Here is a 14,912-nt window from a genome sequence, read left to right as displayed (position 1 = left end):
ACATGGACGATCATGCACGTGTACATGAAAAGTTGTTTTTAACAACTTGGAGCAACGAACAGTAAGTTTCCATGTACACATAGGACCAGAGATTATTTCTTTGAAAAAATATTTTAAAATGATATTCTTCAGGTTGGGGTGGAATACTAGATCACAGGCTAATGCAAACACAGTGCAGCCTACCTGAAAAATCTAGCTTGCTATAATTATCGATTTTCTGACACTTATTAGCTAGACTTGCTAGAATTAGAAATTCTAATCTTGATAAGAGCTTAAAATAAATAGAAAACAAGTCAAAGATCTGTAATTAAACAAGTTAAAGTAGCTTAATGACAAGATTAGCTAAAGTATGTAACTACCATAACTACAAGACCTCATAAATCTTAAGGGACTGAGTGGTGCATTAGAGGCACGGTGGAGGTCTAAGGGTTTCGGTAAAGTAATGGTAAGTTATGGCAGAAATTACTCAGGTGTAGGAGAAGTAGGAGAGAGCATTGTGTGATGATTTATGGGGGAAATGGGCATTAAGACTTCTTGCATATATTTTCATCACCACCAACTGAGCTACTATGTTTGTTTCTTAGTAATAGCTTAATCTTTTCATGCTGGAGGAAGGTTATTGTCCTGTCTGCAGCAGGTAACCTGAGCTCCACAGTGCTTATATGCTTATTGTATGAAATTTCGCAGATCCTCCTGAAGCACTGCAGAAACACACAACTTAGGTAAAATCACTAAAAAGTAAAAAAACAAGCCGAAAATTAAACCATGCCATAGATAAACTAGCTACAGTTAAGAGATTACAGCATCCAGTCCTTTTTTCTAAACCACCAACCAATTCATCTGTTAGTGTGGGAGTGAAGAATATCATCATAAAATATTATCGTAAAGCCAAGACTCAGGGTCAAGGCTTGACCGGGAGGTGTTACAGGACGTCAAAAATGGAGGAACCACCAACCTGGTGAATCAACTCAAGGGCCGCGGGCTGCTGCTTCTGTTTCCAAACGGGTCTATGATAGCCAAAACTACCAAAAAAAACTCCAGCCCTTAATCCGAGGAATGCACACACACTTTTTCTCTGCTTTTCTCTGAAGTTGTCTTCTTTGTGGGCTCTGCTCTAAACTGTTTTTAATTTGTAATTTTTCACCTCAGTCTGACGGTTCAGGGTAGAGGTCTTACTCCTCTGAGTCTTTTTTATCTTCAAGGTGTTTGAGCCTTTAACTCCAGCCCCAACATGTCAAACTATTCCACGCGGCAGAATATATACAACGCCATTACGATGCTGTGACCCCTGGAAATGCAGCAGGGGCCCCTGTTGGGACATTAAAGGGGGTCACAGGAGGTCAGAAACTCTCCTGGAAGAAGAGAAGAAGAGGATTCTCCCCCTATGATCCAATGAGTTTTTACTGCACTTTTTCCCCCTTTTTTTTTTACTTTATTCTGAGAGAAAATCCAGAGGTACAGAGGAGCAGATTTTCTTCTGACCTCTAAAACCTCTGGAAAATAATATGAAACTCATATTTTGTCTTTCCGTTCCATCAGGAGAGAAGACGTAGGGAGGAAACTTGGACGTGTGCCGTGTGGGTTTTTTCTTTTTTTTTTTTTTGTGAAACTAGAGAAATGTAGGCTACAGTAACAGAGAGAAGGTTTTGGGCAAGGGCCCCTCCTGCTGTAAAAAGGATCAAACTACATGTCTGAGGATGAAATTCTGCCCTACATATCGTACAGAGGGACAGTCTCATGTGGGACGCAGCGGGGGATAAAGTGAAATACACTTTTACTACAGGTTTATCTTAAAGATCATTTTTAAGAAAACTTACTGTTGTTCAAGACTAACAAGTAAATCATCAGCATTAAAGGAGAATCAGACAGTACAACTTTCTTCTTCATAATGGTGGCTCGCTCACTAACTAGAGGCCATTTGTCATTGTACTTTTACGTCTCAGCTCCATCACTGCTGTGAGCAAGTTACATTCACGCCTTAATGCTACTGGTTTGGACAAAAAGCTTCTATCCATGAATTCAAACCACACATTTGCAGCTGATAGTTTCTCTTCTCATGAGGAAATCTTTCGAATCCCTCATGGAAACTGGAATTAATGGAGTGAAAAAAAATTAATAATAAAAAGTCAAACTGAGGCTGAAAAGACAAATCAGTTCAAACAAATCAATTCACCAACACACATTTTCTTTCACTATGTGACTTTTTTATTCAGTCTAAATGTGCAGCACATTGCAGGCAGAGAAAAGGCAGAGGTGAGAGGAGTTGAAGTCAGATGTGTTGGATCATAGTGAGAGGAGGAGGAGGAGGAGGAAGAGAAGCGGCTTTACCTTGGTTCTGGGCCTGAGAGGAGGACAGCAGCAGTGCCAGGAGGGCAGCCGCCGCCAGAGACAGCCTGCTCTTCATCTTCAGCTTCACTGGCTCAGCAGCACATGAATGAAGCTGCGAGAGGAACGAAGGAGGCGGTTAGACCTTCAACATCAGTCCTGCAGAAGCCTCAAGGCTTCAGGATAACTTTATGCAACGCGAATGAAGCTTAAGGCTCCTTCAACCGCTACATGTAAATCCCGGGGCAGGAATATTTAACGAGTCTAATTTCCACAGTTTTTGCGCTTTCTAAAACTGCTCCCCAAGCAGCCAAAAATGTATAAACAAATAAGTAAAATAAAATTCATGACAGACTTTACATGCATGAATGGACAGTGTCCAAAAATCAAAAGGTTTACAGGTTTTAACAACAAATAAAGCAGATTAAACTTAATGGAAAACCCGTTGGAATAAAGGCGCACAAAGACAAATCTGTCTCTTCTCTATCTGCGTTAGATTCTGTTTTCTCCTTTAGTGAGAGCTTCAATTCTAGTGAATTTAATCTGCAAAGGGTCCGGTCCGATATCTACTACTCCTTGCTGATGAGATTTAGACACTCTAGCAGAGACAAAGTCTTTCCAGAGTTCAGAATAACCGAGCATCAACTCCTGGTGCCGTGCGCAATTACGCAGCGCAATGCAAGAAATAGTCCACTGGTTTCTGGAAATATTCCGAATAAAAATTGCTTGTAACTGGGATATTAGAGATAATTAAGTCTAGAAAGACTAGACCTCTAAGGATTATTAACTACATGTCATGTTATCGCCTGGAACTCAAATAATTCTGCAAAAACTAAAAAAAAAAGCATGCATCCATCACTGACCTATAGAGGAGACTGCAGGAAATCTTTGGTTTGGTTGGAAAAAATTAAAAACAAAAAAGATTAAATCTCTAGACCCCCAGCCTGAGAAGGAGGAGTGTGAGGTGGTCCGGTGTCGAAGGCAGAGAGCTCTGCGCGCTTTTCGCCCCCAGACGCGTCGGCGAGCCTCTTTCCAAGTGGGAAGACTCTCCACACAATCTGCTACTTAACAGGGGGGCTGCTCCCAGCTCTGCCTGCCCCGCCGCGAGCTCTTACGACATCCAGTCGGGCCAAAAAATGATGTGTAACCTCTGAAAGTGCTGGGAGACACACAGACACGCACGAACACACACACTCGGAAACTTTTACATAGTTTGCTGCATTCCTTTCCGGTGATGGAGAGCTTCTGTGCGTCCCGGCCGCAAGGAGAGAGCAGCGCAGATCTGCTTTTCGGGAAGAGGGGGATCAGAGGGGAACTGTCAGAGGTTTTACCCCCTTTTTCATTTCGTGAATCAGTGGGAAAATATTACGCATTCTTGTAAACTAAACCCCAAGTCAGCCTTTTCATTTTAATGCATTATTCCGGTTTTCAAGGGCGGAACAGACATTTCTGAGGCCTTCAGCAGGATTTCATAAAAGTAGGCAAAGCAACACTTTTTAACTCCAATAAAACACCGTTAAAACTGAGTTAAACAGTGTTCCTACAGAAACTGAAAGTAATTACTGTTAGGATGTTACACATTTTATGATGCACCACCAAAATTTATCCTCTGTCATTGTGCAAATTTGGTCTCCAGAGTCGTAGCCTTGATCAAGCATTTCTAAAGTCCCACATTTGATATAAGCAACTCTAATAATACTTGTCATATAAATCCTTAACTTTTGGCAAAATATAAGATTTGTTGTGATAATCTGAAATTTGTGCATAATCTCAAAACTCAGTAACTTCCTTTTTCACAAACGCACTCGTGTTGCCAAATTTTGTGTGGCACCTCACCCACAAGCAAAATTTGTCAAATCACCCAACAAATTTTTCCAGCACAGCTACAATCCCAGGACTGGGATTCATCTTTACATAATCTCACAGTTTTTGTTCGAGCCACCAAACACAACAAAGCAGCTCCAAAATGTTAGCGGTCATAATCGAAACACTGGCTGCAACAACTTAAACCCTCAAAACTCAGAGCACACATTTGTCAGTCTTCATTTTACAAAATCTGTATATCTGAATCATCCAGAATTTGCTATAACTGCCTCCAAAAATAGTATTAGTCATGATCATTAAAACCTGTCCCACAAAACCAGGGAACTTTAAAAGCCATAGAATGACCAAAGAGCATGAACATTCTCAGTGCGTCTGACCGCCCCCTGGTGGCTGACAGACCCTCAGAAGCCTCCTCATGAGGCCCACTCAGATCGCAGACAAGCCTGTTTGTTATTACGTAAGTTTCAGTTTTGATGAAGTTTCACAGAATCATCCATTTCATTTTTTTTTTTGGTTGGCAGGTACCAGTGACCGTCTCGACCTGGTTTTCAGCACCGTCCAATCAGAAGCGTGCTATGTCACACAGCAGATTCCTCAGTGATAAGTGTGGGTTTTTATTTCTAGATGGAGAAGCTGCAGCTCATCTGGTTACTTTAAGTGTTAAATGATCTGGGTGTGGACTGATAGTAGAACAGGCCTGAGGCTGTCTCCCTTTACACACTGAGATAAATTAAAACAGACAACAGAGAGGAACCCACCCAAGACTCGAGAGCGCAGATGAACACGAGGTATTTGATAAATTTCTTGTATGTATATATTGGTATAGTTTGTCATAGTGTGGTTTTATGCAGCAGCACAGCTCATGACAGGATATAATTATTTACACCTGAACAAATGTCAGTGTCGTTTGAAAGGATTAATGCTTCAACACTAATTTAAGAGAATTCACTGTGAATCACTGTTAGTGAGTCTCAGTGGATTTCTTTGTAAATGTCGCCCTCTACTGGCAGAGACCTGAACAGTCACACAGGAAACTAAGCAGGTTTCTGCTTTTGTAAAAAGATTATAAAACATTTACTCATGATTAAAACTATTGGTCTGATGGTTTGGAGCTAAACTCTAAAACAGTAAACTGTGAATCAGACTGTCTGTCTGTGAACAGAGTTCCAACACATCCAGTTCATATGCGGTCATTTCATGGCCACATATGAAGTGGATGATATGTTCTCAACATTTTCAGTCACTACTTCCCAGCTATGCAACAATAAATCGATTAACAATTAAACACAAGACAGATATTGATCAGCAGCAGAGGATAGAAGGCTGAATGATACTGAACAGTACAGCCAGTGATGTCGAATCACGCTCATAGGTTTGATTTTCCTCGAGACACAAAACAGTCAAAACAAAATCTTTTTTAAAGAAGAACGTTTCAATAAAAGCTGTTCAGTGCTTGTACGTACGGATTAGGTTCAACGTTATTTTTAAGGTTGTGACCACCACAGACTTAATTACCTCCATTGTATTGAAGTGAAGTCAGAATTCTCAGGGGTCAAACCTCCAGCTACACTTCCACGAGTCCGGGCTTCACACCCTGTATTTCCATCTGTGTTTAAAACTCAGTTAGTAAATGTATTAACGGCTTACACAGACAGACATATGCAGGTTTGGGTCATGAGATTTTTTTTATTGATCTTCAGGTTCAGAGAGAGAGTACAAGAAATAAATATTGATCCCATGAACATGGAATAATAACCCACGACGGCGGGAAACACACAGCTCGACACAGACAGAGCATCATCTTTAACACAATGTAGAGCGGCCGGCCGGTTTAAACATGGAGGAAAAGCTCTGAGGCAGTGAAGTTAATCTTTCTTCTGAGGGAACGATGCCTTCCACAGGTTATACACAGCGTATGCTGTTCCTGAAAGAACACAGGTCTGGTTAGTAGGACGTGATATTACACTCAGAGAGTCTGACCTGATTTAGCAGCCGATGTTTTCCATGACACACACACTAACTCAAAATTATTTTCAAATGTAAAACTATTTAGGTCTGCAACTATCTATTATTTCCCTTTTCTAAATATCAATTAATTTGCCAATAAATTGTTAAAATTTAAGAAAACAATGAAAGATATAAGTCGCAGTACGGCTCATAGCAGCTGTAACAAAACTATTGAACTTCATTATTAAAAATAGATATTAAAGTATATTTTCATTCGAGATTTCAACTGAGGAAACAACTTTAAAATCTATACACTGCAGAACTGCACAGATCATTTATATGTAAGGTGACAGCATCGGGTTTAACACATCATGTTTATATAATACTCCTCTCCATCTTGTAGACAGCCTTTAACAAGGCACAGTCAGTCAGTCAAACGTTTGAAGAAGACATTTATGAAGTGCTGCAGATCCCCGAGGCTGAGTTTTTATGAACTGGATGACACGGTATCATTTAAGTTTTACCACAGATCAGTCAGTTATCCTGTAAAATACATTCAAATGTAACATGTCGCTGTGTTTAACAGTCGAAACACAAAGTGTTTCTACACGTCAAGATGAAACCGTTTTGAATCCGAGCAACAAAGTGAGTGTGTGAAAGAGACACACGAGGACAGACTGATGGCATGAAGGTGATATGTTCTGATATATTCAACCAAAGCATGAATTACTGAATCACAGGCACAAAGTGGTTCATATTTTTCTCCACGAAACCTTCCAGGCTTCATTATATCAGAAGACCTGTGGAAGACTGTGGCACCAAAAACTAATTCAGTGGTTCACCATGACTGAAAACACAAACACTGCATTTTCAAATGACACCGACAAAGAAACAGTTTCACGTTATAGCCAAAACCTGATCGTCTTTAAAAAGGTCAGTATTAACCTTTATATGAATAATAAACTGAGTGAGATTCTGAGTCATATGCTAAAATGTTAAATATAACTTAATCCTTCATAAGGACACGAGGACTAGTTTAAAGCAGACAGAAGACACACACTCACCGAACACAGTGAGTGTCATGGTCAGTCGGTACAGCAGAGCGTCAGTGGTGCCTCCTTTCAAATGGACCGGCAGACCGTTATCCTCCTGCAGGACAGAAACATGACTTCAAACTTCGAACTGCAACACAGGGCAACTCAGCACTGACACACTGACTCTGACACAAGTGGGATCAATCATACGTTTTAACTTAGAGCTGATTTTTTAAAATTTGTTACTTGATCTTGTTCAAGGGAAAAAATCCTTGATCTATGTTTTTAGATTCTTCAGATTCTCTGCACCTACAAACGATAGCACTGAATCATCAGTCACAGAGCAACGTACTAAAGGCTGAAATGACAAACGGGCCTGCGCACTAAATTTAGTCCAAAGGCTGCTCATATGTAAAGCCTTTACTGTCACCTTAGTGCTTAACCACCGACACAGTGCTAGGTGTGCTAACAGACCGTACAAACACAACATTTATTATGATTCTCTGGGAGCTATTTTACTAATTAAGAATAGTAACAAGGATAAAAATGCCAACCTTTTGTAAATAACTTTATTATATTATATTATATTTATATAGCTCCGCACGGCTCTCAGGTCACTGTATCTTGTAATGTGTTTAGGTGTATTTAAGCAGTTCATTGAAGTTTTACCTGAAACAACTTCTGTTTCTCTGGGACTTTGTTAGCCAGCTGCCGGCGGGCAGAGCTGGAGAAGGTCCGCCGAGCCACCTGCTGGAAAGCCTGGAAACAACCAGCACAATTAGCACAAACAGGAGTACACGGAGAACACACTGACCCCATCTAAGCAAAGCTACATCCACGCCGTTTTTAAAAGATAAGTTAAGAAATATCCGGTTAGGTGCAACAAAATCCGAGTAACACTGGAACGGAGGCTAAGCTAATGCTAATTATTTGCTAATGCTAATGCTAACGACGTCCCAACGCTTTGACCTCTGGCTAACAGTTTTAAGCTAAATGTCGCCGCGCCTTTTGCTCCCGCCGGAAGTTCAGAAAACAGACAACCGACTCTTGAGTTAAGTGACAAAGCTACAAGGTAGGATTAAACTTAAATGCGCAAAATATACTCACAAATACGTGTCTGTACATCTTCACAAGCTGTCGCACAAGGACACCGGAAAGCTTCACTTCCGTTTTCAGCTTCTTCTTCGCAGAGATTAACAGCAGACTGCGTGCTCTGCTGCCCCCTGCAGTGCAAACATGAACTCATTTCTGAAGGGGCTTCTCTAAAGGCTCAGTTCACCCAAAAATACTGTAAAACATCTCGAGCATCCATCCTACACCCTCCATAATTTTTTGGAAGCTGTATTAAATATTTTTCTGGTTTGCACACATGTTGCCTGTTTCTTGTGCTGCTGTACTAAGAATTAATCTGATTGAATTCTGATCTTAAAATGTTGGAGGGGAAACAATGATTCAAACATTTACCATTTAGTTAAAGAAATACGAACAAAAGGCTGATAAAGCAAAGAACAAACCTGTTTTAATTAAAATGACAAATTTATTCTTTTAAAGCAACAACACAACACAGATGGAGTATCAAAAGAAATGTCAAAACTCGTGCTTCTCACAACTACAAGTGACGATTTACCTTGAAGAAAAAGGAAAAAAACATTTTTATTCAACACATCTTAACATGCAGCATCTATTTTATGTTTATTAATGTATAATCTCAGTTCATAACTGCAGAAAATGGCAGAGTGAGGGTGTGAAACTACATGTATCAGTTTCTGTAGTGACAAACATACAAACATTTAATCACATGTATTTAATCATACTGTGTTACTGTTCCATCATCCTGCACTTATAACCTATTACTACTGCATGTAAACAACAGTGAATGAAGCTGTAACACCGTGTTAATGAACATTTTTCTGCAGTGGATTTACACACTCGCAAATGAAAGTTCCTCAGATCAAGGCAGCAAACTTTAAACCCACTTCAGACTCGAAACCCCTGAGGTCTGCCGTGCAAATACTGGCTTTACAATGCAAACTTGACTTAAAACTCTAAAATAAATACCAAAAAAATAAACATGTTATTTGTACAGCTCCCACATTCCAAACATTTTGTGCTCCCTCTGATGTGGAACTTGCTCAGCATGTTATAAAGTGCTACGACTCAGTAAAAGCTTGATTTTAGTTTAAAAGCAGGACAACGTCACAGACGAAACCAGGCACAAAGACGAGCAACTCGAGCGGCTCGATGTTCACATCAACATGTCTGTTATCCAGCATGCAACTCAGAACTTAGAGGAATAACACTCCAGCTCACCTCGACTGCACCATCAGCCCCTCATAGATCCTGCAGGGGTCTGGAAAGTTACCCAGACCGTTCAAACACATTCTCAAGCAGAATTTCTTTTTTACCAAGATCTGAAAATTCTTTTTGGGCTTTAACTGGATTTTAGCTGATAGCAACTAGGAAATATGACTGTCCACTGTGATGGCAGGATATAATTCTAGTGGAAAAAATATTAAATAAATGACATATCTTAGATGAACTCTTACCAATCAAAATTAGTTTGGATTTGAATTTTTCCAGTTTTATGTGAGTCCCAGAAGAGTCCAGTCTGGGAATTTCTTGTATCAAAGGTTCATTACTTTTGAAGTCTCTCCAGACCTGAGTGGGAACTCTGTGAATGTATGGTTTGACTCTAAAGGTAGCCGATCATGTGATTCATCAGTCTGATACTCGCTATTTATTTGCAAATGTTCCATTAAAACATGAAGGAAAATCGTGAAAAAGAGAAGTTTTTGGACGCTGACTGTGGCTGCTAACATTTGGCTACTTTTCCGCTCACTTTGGCAAATAATCAGCCGTCATCCAGAGATTTTAAATCATAAAACTCATGCTTGCCTGCTGGAGAAGATAATGTGGATATTAAATTTTGAAATTTATATGCCCCTCTGGTCACTACAGATGTGTCTGTCACTGTTTGCTGCAGCAGAGGTGAGCTGGAGAGCAGCAGGTGTCTCAGTTGGAGATGTCAGCGCTGTTGTTGCGGTTTCCGTATTTGTGGTGGATGATCAACAGCACGACGCCCAGGAAGAAGCAGACGGAGCCCACGGTGATGTACGCGATGCCCAGGAACGGGTTCTTGCCTCCCATCCAGGAGATGGTGCTCAGGATCATTCGCTTTCGGCCCTCGAAGCTGCGAACTGGATAATCTGGGTTCAACGAGTTAAAGCTGGAAACGGTGCTCTGTGTTCACAGATGAAACTGACCTCAGGCAAACTTCAACCGCTGAACCTTTCAAGACTTTGAGGATCAATAATGACCCGGAGAACAGATCTGACTCTACAGACAGTTCATCATGTGAGTGTGTTTATTCTTCAGTGGCTGATTTCCAGTTGACTGGAGTAATAACTGGGATACTCTGTTTTATGATGTTGATTTGTCCTGAAGATGACAAATGTTCAAACAAGGAAAGCTCAGACCAGTGCACATTAATCTGAGCCTGATTTGGATTCAGACGTTTAACTGACCTGCTTTTTATTCTGTCTTCCTAAGTTATCTGTATAAACCTGATCACTACAGATGCAGTGTGTGTGTGTGTGTATCACAGTGTGTATTTCACATGAAGGATACTGTAGACGACCTCCAGAGTGTAGTTTCCTCGGAGCAGAGTCGGAACCATGTTGTTCTTCTTGTGGATGACGCGGTAGAGTTTGCGAAAGGTCGGCAGAGCGGCGGTCCTCATCCATACGATGAAGTCCTCGTTGATGAAGCCATTGTTCTGCGGGTCGGTGTCGAGCTCGTAGACGGGCCTGCGCCAGTTCACTGGCTTTGTTGTTCCTGAGTCAGAAGGAAAATGTTAACAGCAATGAAACTGAGTCTTCTCACTGAATTAATGATTATTAATCAGTGATTGAATCTTGGATGTGTTTACTGGAATGTCTCCCTTCTCAAGTGCGTCTCTCACTGCCCACCTCAAAACCGCAACTAACACAGATTTTGTGGTAAAATATTTCAGGCTTTAATACACTCACACAGTGCTGGTTAGTCGGATGCATTTCAGGGATGGGATTCTTTGGGATTTGTCGACATTAAGAAAGATGCAGATTATCACCTAACTTTCTGAAGCTGACTGAGGAAAATCATGTCTTCTCCTCTAACACACTGTGAGAGGCAACACTGACCAACTCATGTTCAACTTAAATGGAAAGGTCAGTAAAAGCAAATAAAGGCACAGGAAAAAGCTTCTGATCAAACCTTGGAAAACGGCTGTTAGGTTTGAGTTTTCTCCCGGGTTCCTGAACTTCACATGCTTGTCCGTCCACCAGGCGATTCCTGTTGCTGTCAGAGGAATTTGGATCTTTGTGCCGTTGGGGTCATTGTAAAACAGCTCCAACGTGTCTGCAAGAGATGTAAAGACGGTGATTATACATAATTATTCTTTAATCAAATAAAGAATGTGTGTTTAGTCAACACAACAGGTACCAGGCTCACCATTGAACATGCTGTTGGCGATGGCCCCACATGGTGCAATTGGCTTGTTTTCATGAGAAGCATATGGCTCACACTCCTTACTTGGCTTCTGTGAATGAGGAGAAGAATAAAGATAAACAGCACCACATGCTGGTCACACTTCAAGCTGCAACATGTATGTTCCTGGACCAAAATGTACTAAAACATATTCAAGTTACCAGCCTCACAACAAGGGCTCTAAAAAACACACTGAGCCATTGTATTGCATTTATCCCACATTAGCACTGTCATGTTGGCTTCTTCCTTTATCTGACTGGTTGTTAAAAGCCTCAGACGATCGAGAGATTTATGGAACAGACATGAAGGAGGTTTGATGTAGTAGTAACGGCTGCCAGAGCAGCACAAGTGAAAGCATGTAATGATCAAATTCACTCTGACTGCATTAAGGGAAGTGGCACTTATCTAATGCACTTTCAATGATACTCTGTGCTCTCATGTGTTACACAGACATTTTGTTTAAGTGATTCATACCTTGAGAGATTCAAGGTCTCCATTCAGCTGGCTGTCATCTCTCGACTTGACGTAACGGCGGTGGTTTTGGTAGAAGTTGGAAAGGCCATAATACATGAAAACATTATTCTGTTGATTAAGAGAAAAGTGTAAAGGTCAAATCAATCAAAATGACAGTGTGAATATGTTCTAGAAATATACTCAAGATCTGTGTATCTAAAATCCCATTTCTCACTTCATATGGTTGGTCCAGGTAGAAGGGTATTGTACAGGTACACGGCCTTGTGCTGTTCCAGCTGAAGTTCTGGGAGCAGTTGAAGCAGGGACTGGACATGTCAACTCCTGTGTAATCAATCTGCAAGCCATGAAAGAGCATTAAATCCTCACATCTGAAGCTGGAACCACCAAACTTCTACTAACTTAGTATATTTTTTTTCTTCGAAAATGACTCAAATGATTACTCAGTTACGTTAACTAAATAATTTATCAACTAATCACGCGTTTATCATTGGTCACTGACTTTATTTACATTTAACATTATTAACATTTACGCCGAATGTTCTAGGGGAATACTGACTTTCAACAACGTCTCTCAAATGACAGAAAACCTGGAGAACTGCCCATAGGTAAGGCCAGAGTAGAATGCACAATTTCTTAATGGAATTTGGCGTGAGTGGTCTGGGCATAAAGGCCTGCTCCGCTGAGTGCTGTGACATTATGTTACGCTATAGGGTAGAATAAACACATATTTATTCCATGACTTATACAGTTCTTGTCCTCAGATGTCATATACAGTTACCTCAAACTCCTTGATGTTGTTGGACGTCACATACAGGCCGATGCCGATGGGGATGAAGATGAGTCCGATGATAAAGAAAGCAGGCAGGACGGTGCCCGCGGTGAGGATGGGCTGCCATGCGGGCAGTCTCTGCTGTTTAAACGCGGTGTTCTCGGGCTTCTTACTCCGCAGAGTACCGCCACCAGGTCCAGACACAGTGATATGTCCATCCTCGTCTTTGGCGTTGTAACTAGACGCCATCATGACTGCTGCTTGTTGTTACTAGCGTTAGCCCGCTAACGCCGTTAGCTACTCGGTCTCACTAACTTTCCAACACACCAGATTTAACGTCCCCACTGGCGCGCAGACATATGACGGGTAGTTACTTAATATACCAGGTCACGTTTCTAACGGAATGTCACTTTTGTTTTTTTTTTTTATATTTGCCGATTACTCCATTACTTCAACCATCAAACGGCTAGCTAAGAAGCTAGCGACGCCTACTCCCCCAGGAAGTTTACAAACAAGTGAACACAGCGCGTGGTGACGTCACGGACACCGTTGCTGCTTCCTGCTGGCTTCGGGTGTTCTTCTTCTCCTCTTCTTCTCTTCCTCCTCCTCCTCCTTCTTCTTCTTTGTGGTTTTATGGCAGGTGGTATCCTCCATGTTGCATCACCACCACCCTCACACCAGCTTACGTTCTCCCTCAGTGTCCGTTCACTTTAAAACAGGCTTTTAAAGTCCAGTAGTTTGAACCTTGTCCTCTACTCAGCCTGTTTTGCTCCCTTTGCTTCCAGAGCCCAGTACTTCTTATTAAGGCTACATAAATATATGAGAAATTCAATACAAGCGTTACAACTAGATATTTAGGATGCTCTTTGTTAATTTCACGGGGAACTACACTCCCAGAAAACAAAAGCTGTCAACTCTAAGTTATTTCCACACACATTCCCTTAGTTTCTTTGTTGTGAGGAACACAGCGTTAGTTTTTCCACTGAAAGTTTAGATCCCCATTTTGTACCCCACTGTTCAACTTGATTAATTCCACCTTGCAGCTTCTTAACTTTGTGTTCAACATTTCTCCCTCTTTTCCACAAATCCCAGACATCTGCAAACAGTGATCTCCCTGTATCCACCGGAGCATTTACAAAGATATCATTTATCATAATGGAAAATGAAGTTTGACTTAATACACTCTCCTGAGGCGTCCTTCTTTCCATAACATATCACAGGCTATCTCAACATGCTCACTTCATCCTTTCACAGCACTTGATCCAAAGTGCTCCTTCCTTTCCTGAATCTGCTGTGATATATCGACGCCATACCTCTGTTTTCCAAGAAGTACATTAACCTCACATTTATCATACGTTCCATTAGTTTACAGATGTGTGATGTCAAGGCAGTCGGCCTGTAGTTTCCAGGCCTGCTGGCATCTTTTCCAGGTTTCCTTGTTGGAATAATTATCACCTCTTTCCAGCTCCCTGGCCTTCTTCCCTCCTCCCAGACTTTGTTATACAGCAGCAATAATTCCTCCCAATCTACACTTAGATGTTTTAAAACACTCTAACATATTTCATCTGTACCAGGTGCAGCTTTCCCTTCTCCCATGCTGAAAGGGACAAAAAAAGCCTGGAGCTATTTACCATAACAAAAATGTTGAACTTCTTTTCCCCAACTCTTACAACCCTGAACACTTTGTCTTTCCCAACACTTGTCATCCTCTTTGCCTCCTCCCCCTGCACTTCAGTGTTACATCCTATTAGTAAGTTTCCATCACCCCCGTCCAGAATTTGCAGACCGTCAGAGTTTATAGGCTGTGGGTATTCCTCCAAAATGTTCCCCACAAAACCCAATCCTACTGTTAACAAGTCCCGATGTCCACAAATCCAAAGAAATTAAAGTCAAACCACGTAAAAAAAAACAAACAGTGTAGCAACATACAACAGTTCAAACCTTCCCTCCGAAAAGCTCCCTCCCTGTTCGGCCTTCAGGAGCGGGAATATTGGAAATTATTATTACGATCAATG

General features: G+C 41.2%; 3 protein-coding genes across 9 annotated transcripts in view; all 3 read right to left on the bottom strand.

The window, feature by feature from the left end:
* Positions 1-3,342, bottom strand: part of col12a1b (collagen, type XII, alpha 1b) — a 93,842-nt gene extending 90,500 nt beyond the window's left edge. For all 7 annotated transcript variants that reach the window (XM_041064111.1, XM_041064108.1, XM_041064112.1 and 4 more), the window contains exons 1-2: positions 3,189-3,342; positions 2,329-2,440 (exon numbers count right to left, since the gene is read on the bottom strand). In XM_041064111.1, coding sequence (XP_040920045.1) covers positions 2,329-2,404 — 76 coding nt within the window. In that variant the 5' untranslated portion in view covers positions 2,405-2,440; positions 3,189-3,342. The remainder of the gene's footprint in view (positions 1-2,328; positions 2,441-3,188) is intronic.
* Positions 3,343-5,815: 2,473 nt separating this feature from the next.
* LOC121199523 (cytochrome c oxidase subunit 7A2, mitochondrial) lies at positions 5,816-8,323 on the bottom strand. The gene is made up of 4 exons (XM_041064295.1): positions 8,238-8,323; positions 7,800-7,889; positions 7,161-7,245; positions 5,816-6,073 (listed from the first exon to the last, which is right to left on the bottom strand). Exons 1-4 carry the CDS (start codon positions 8,253-8,255, stop codon positions 6,015-6,017), a joined length of 252 nt encoding a protein of 83 aa, XP_040920229.1. The 5' UTR covers positions 8,256-8,323; the 3' UTR covers positions 5,816-6,014.
* Positions 8,324-8,631: 308 nt separating this feature from the next.
* On the bottom strand, positions 8,632-13,427 carry LOC121199522 (cell cycle control protein 50A-like). The gene is made up of 7 exons (XM_041064294.1): positions 12,907-13,427; positions 12,343-12,462; positions 12,129-12,236; positions 11,619-11,706; positions 11,382-11,525; positions 10,758-10,964; positions 8,632-10,336 (listed from the first exon to the last, which is right to left on the bottom strand). Exons 1-7 carry the CDS (start codon positions 13,147-13,149, stop codon positions 10,143-10,145), a joined length of 1,104 nt encoding a protein of 367 aa, XP_040920228.1. The 5' UTR covers positions 13,150-13,427; the 3' UTR covers positions 8,632-10,142.
* Between the last annotated feature and the right edge of the window lie 1,485 nt (positions 13,428-14,912).

This window comes from Toxotes jaculatrix, chromosome 19, assembly GCF_017976425.1.
Source record: "Toxotes jaculatrix isolate fToxJac2 chromosome 19, fToxJac2.pri, whole genome shotgun sequence".
Lineage (NCBI taxonomy): Eukaryota > Metazoa > Chordata > Actinopteri > Toxotidae > Toxotes > Toxotes jaculatrix.
The sequence above is the reverse complement of the archived record's forward strand: the minus strand, read 5'-3'. Positions and strand labels throughout refer to the sequence as shown.

What these genes read in the sequence shown, in the direction of transcription:
- LOC121199523 (XM_041064295.1), bottom strand. An exon ending in AGAAACAGAAGTTGTTTCAG is followed by an intron (nt 7,246 to 7,799) that starts GTAAAACTTCAA and finishes TCTGTCCTGCAG; the next exon opens with GAGGATAACGGTCTGCCGGT. An exon ending in CATGACACTCACTGTGTTCG is followed by an intron (nt 6,074 to 7,160) that starts GTGAGTGTGTGT and finishes GTGTTCTTTCAG; the next exon opens with GAACAGCATACGCTGTGTAT.
- LOC121199522 (XM_041064294.1), bottom strand. Translation starts at nt 13,149, where the DNA reads ATGATGGCGTCTAGTTACAACGCCAAAGACGAGGATGGACATATCACT. An exon ending in ACAACATCAAGGAGTTTGAG is followed by an intron (nt 12,463 to 12,906) that starts GTAACTGTATAT and finishes CATGGCTTGCAG; the next exon opens with ATTGATTACACAGGAGTTGA. An exon ending in GAGACCTTGAATCTCTCAAG is followed by an intron (nt 11,707 to 12,128) that starts GTATGAATCACT and finishes CCTCATTCACAG; the next exon opens with AAGCCAAGTAAGGAGTGTGA.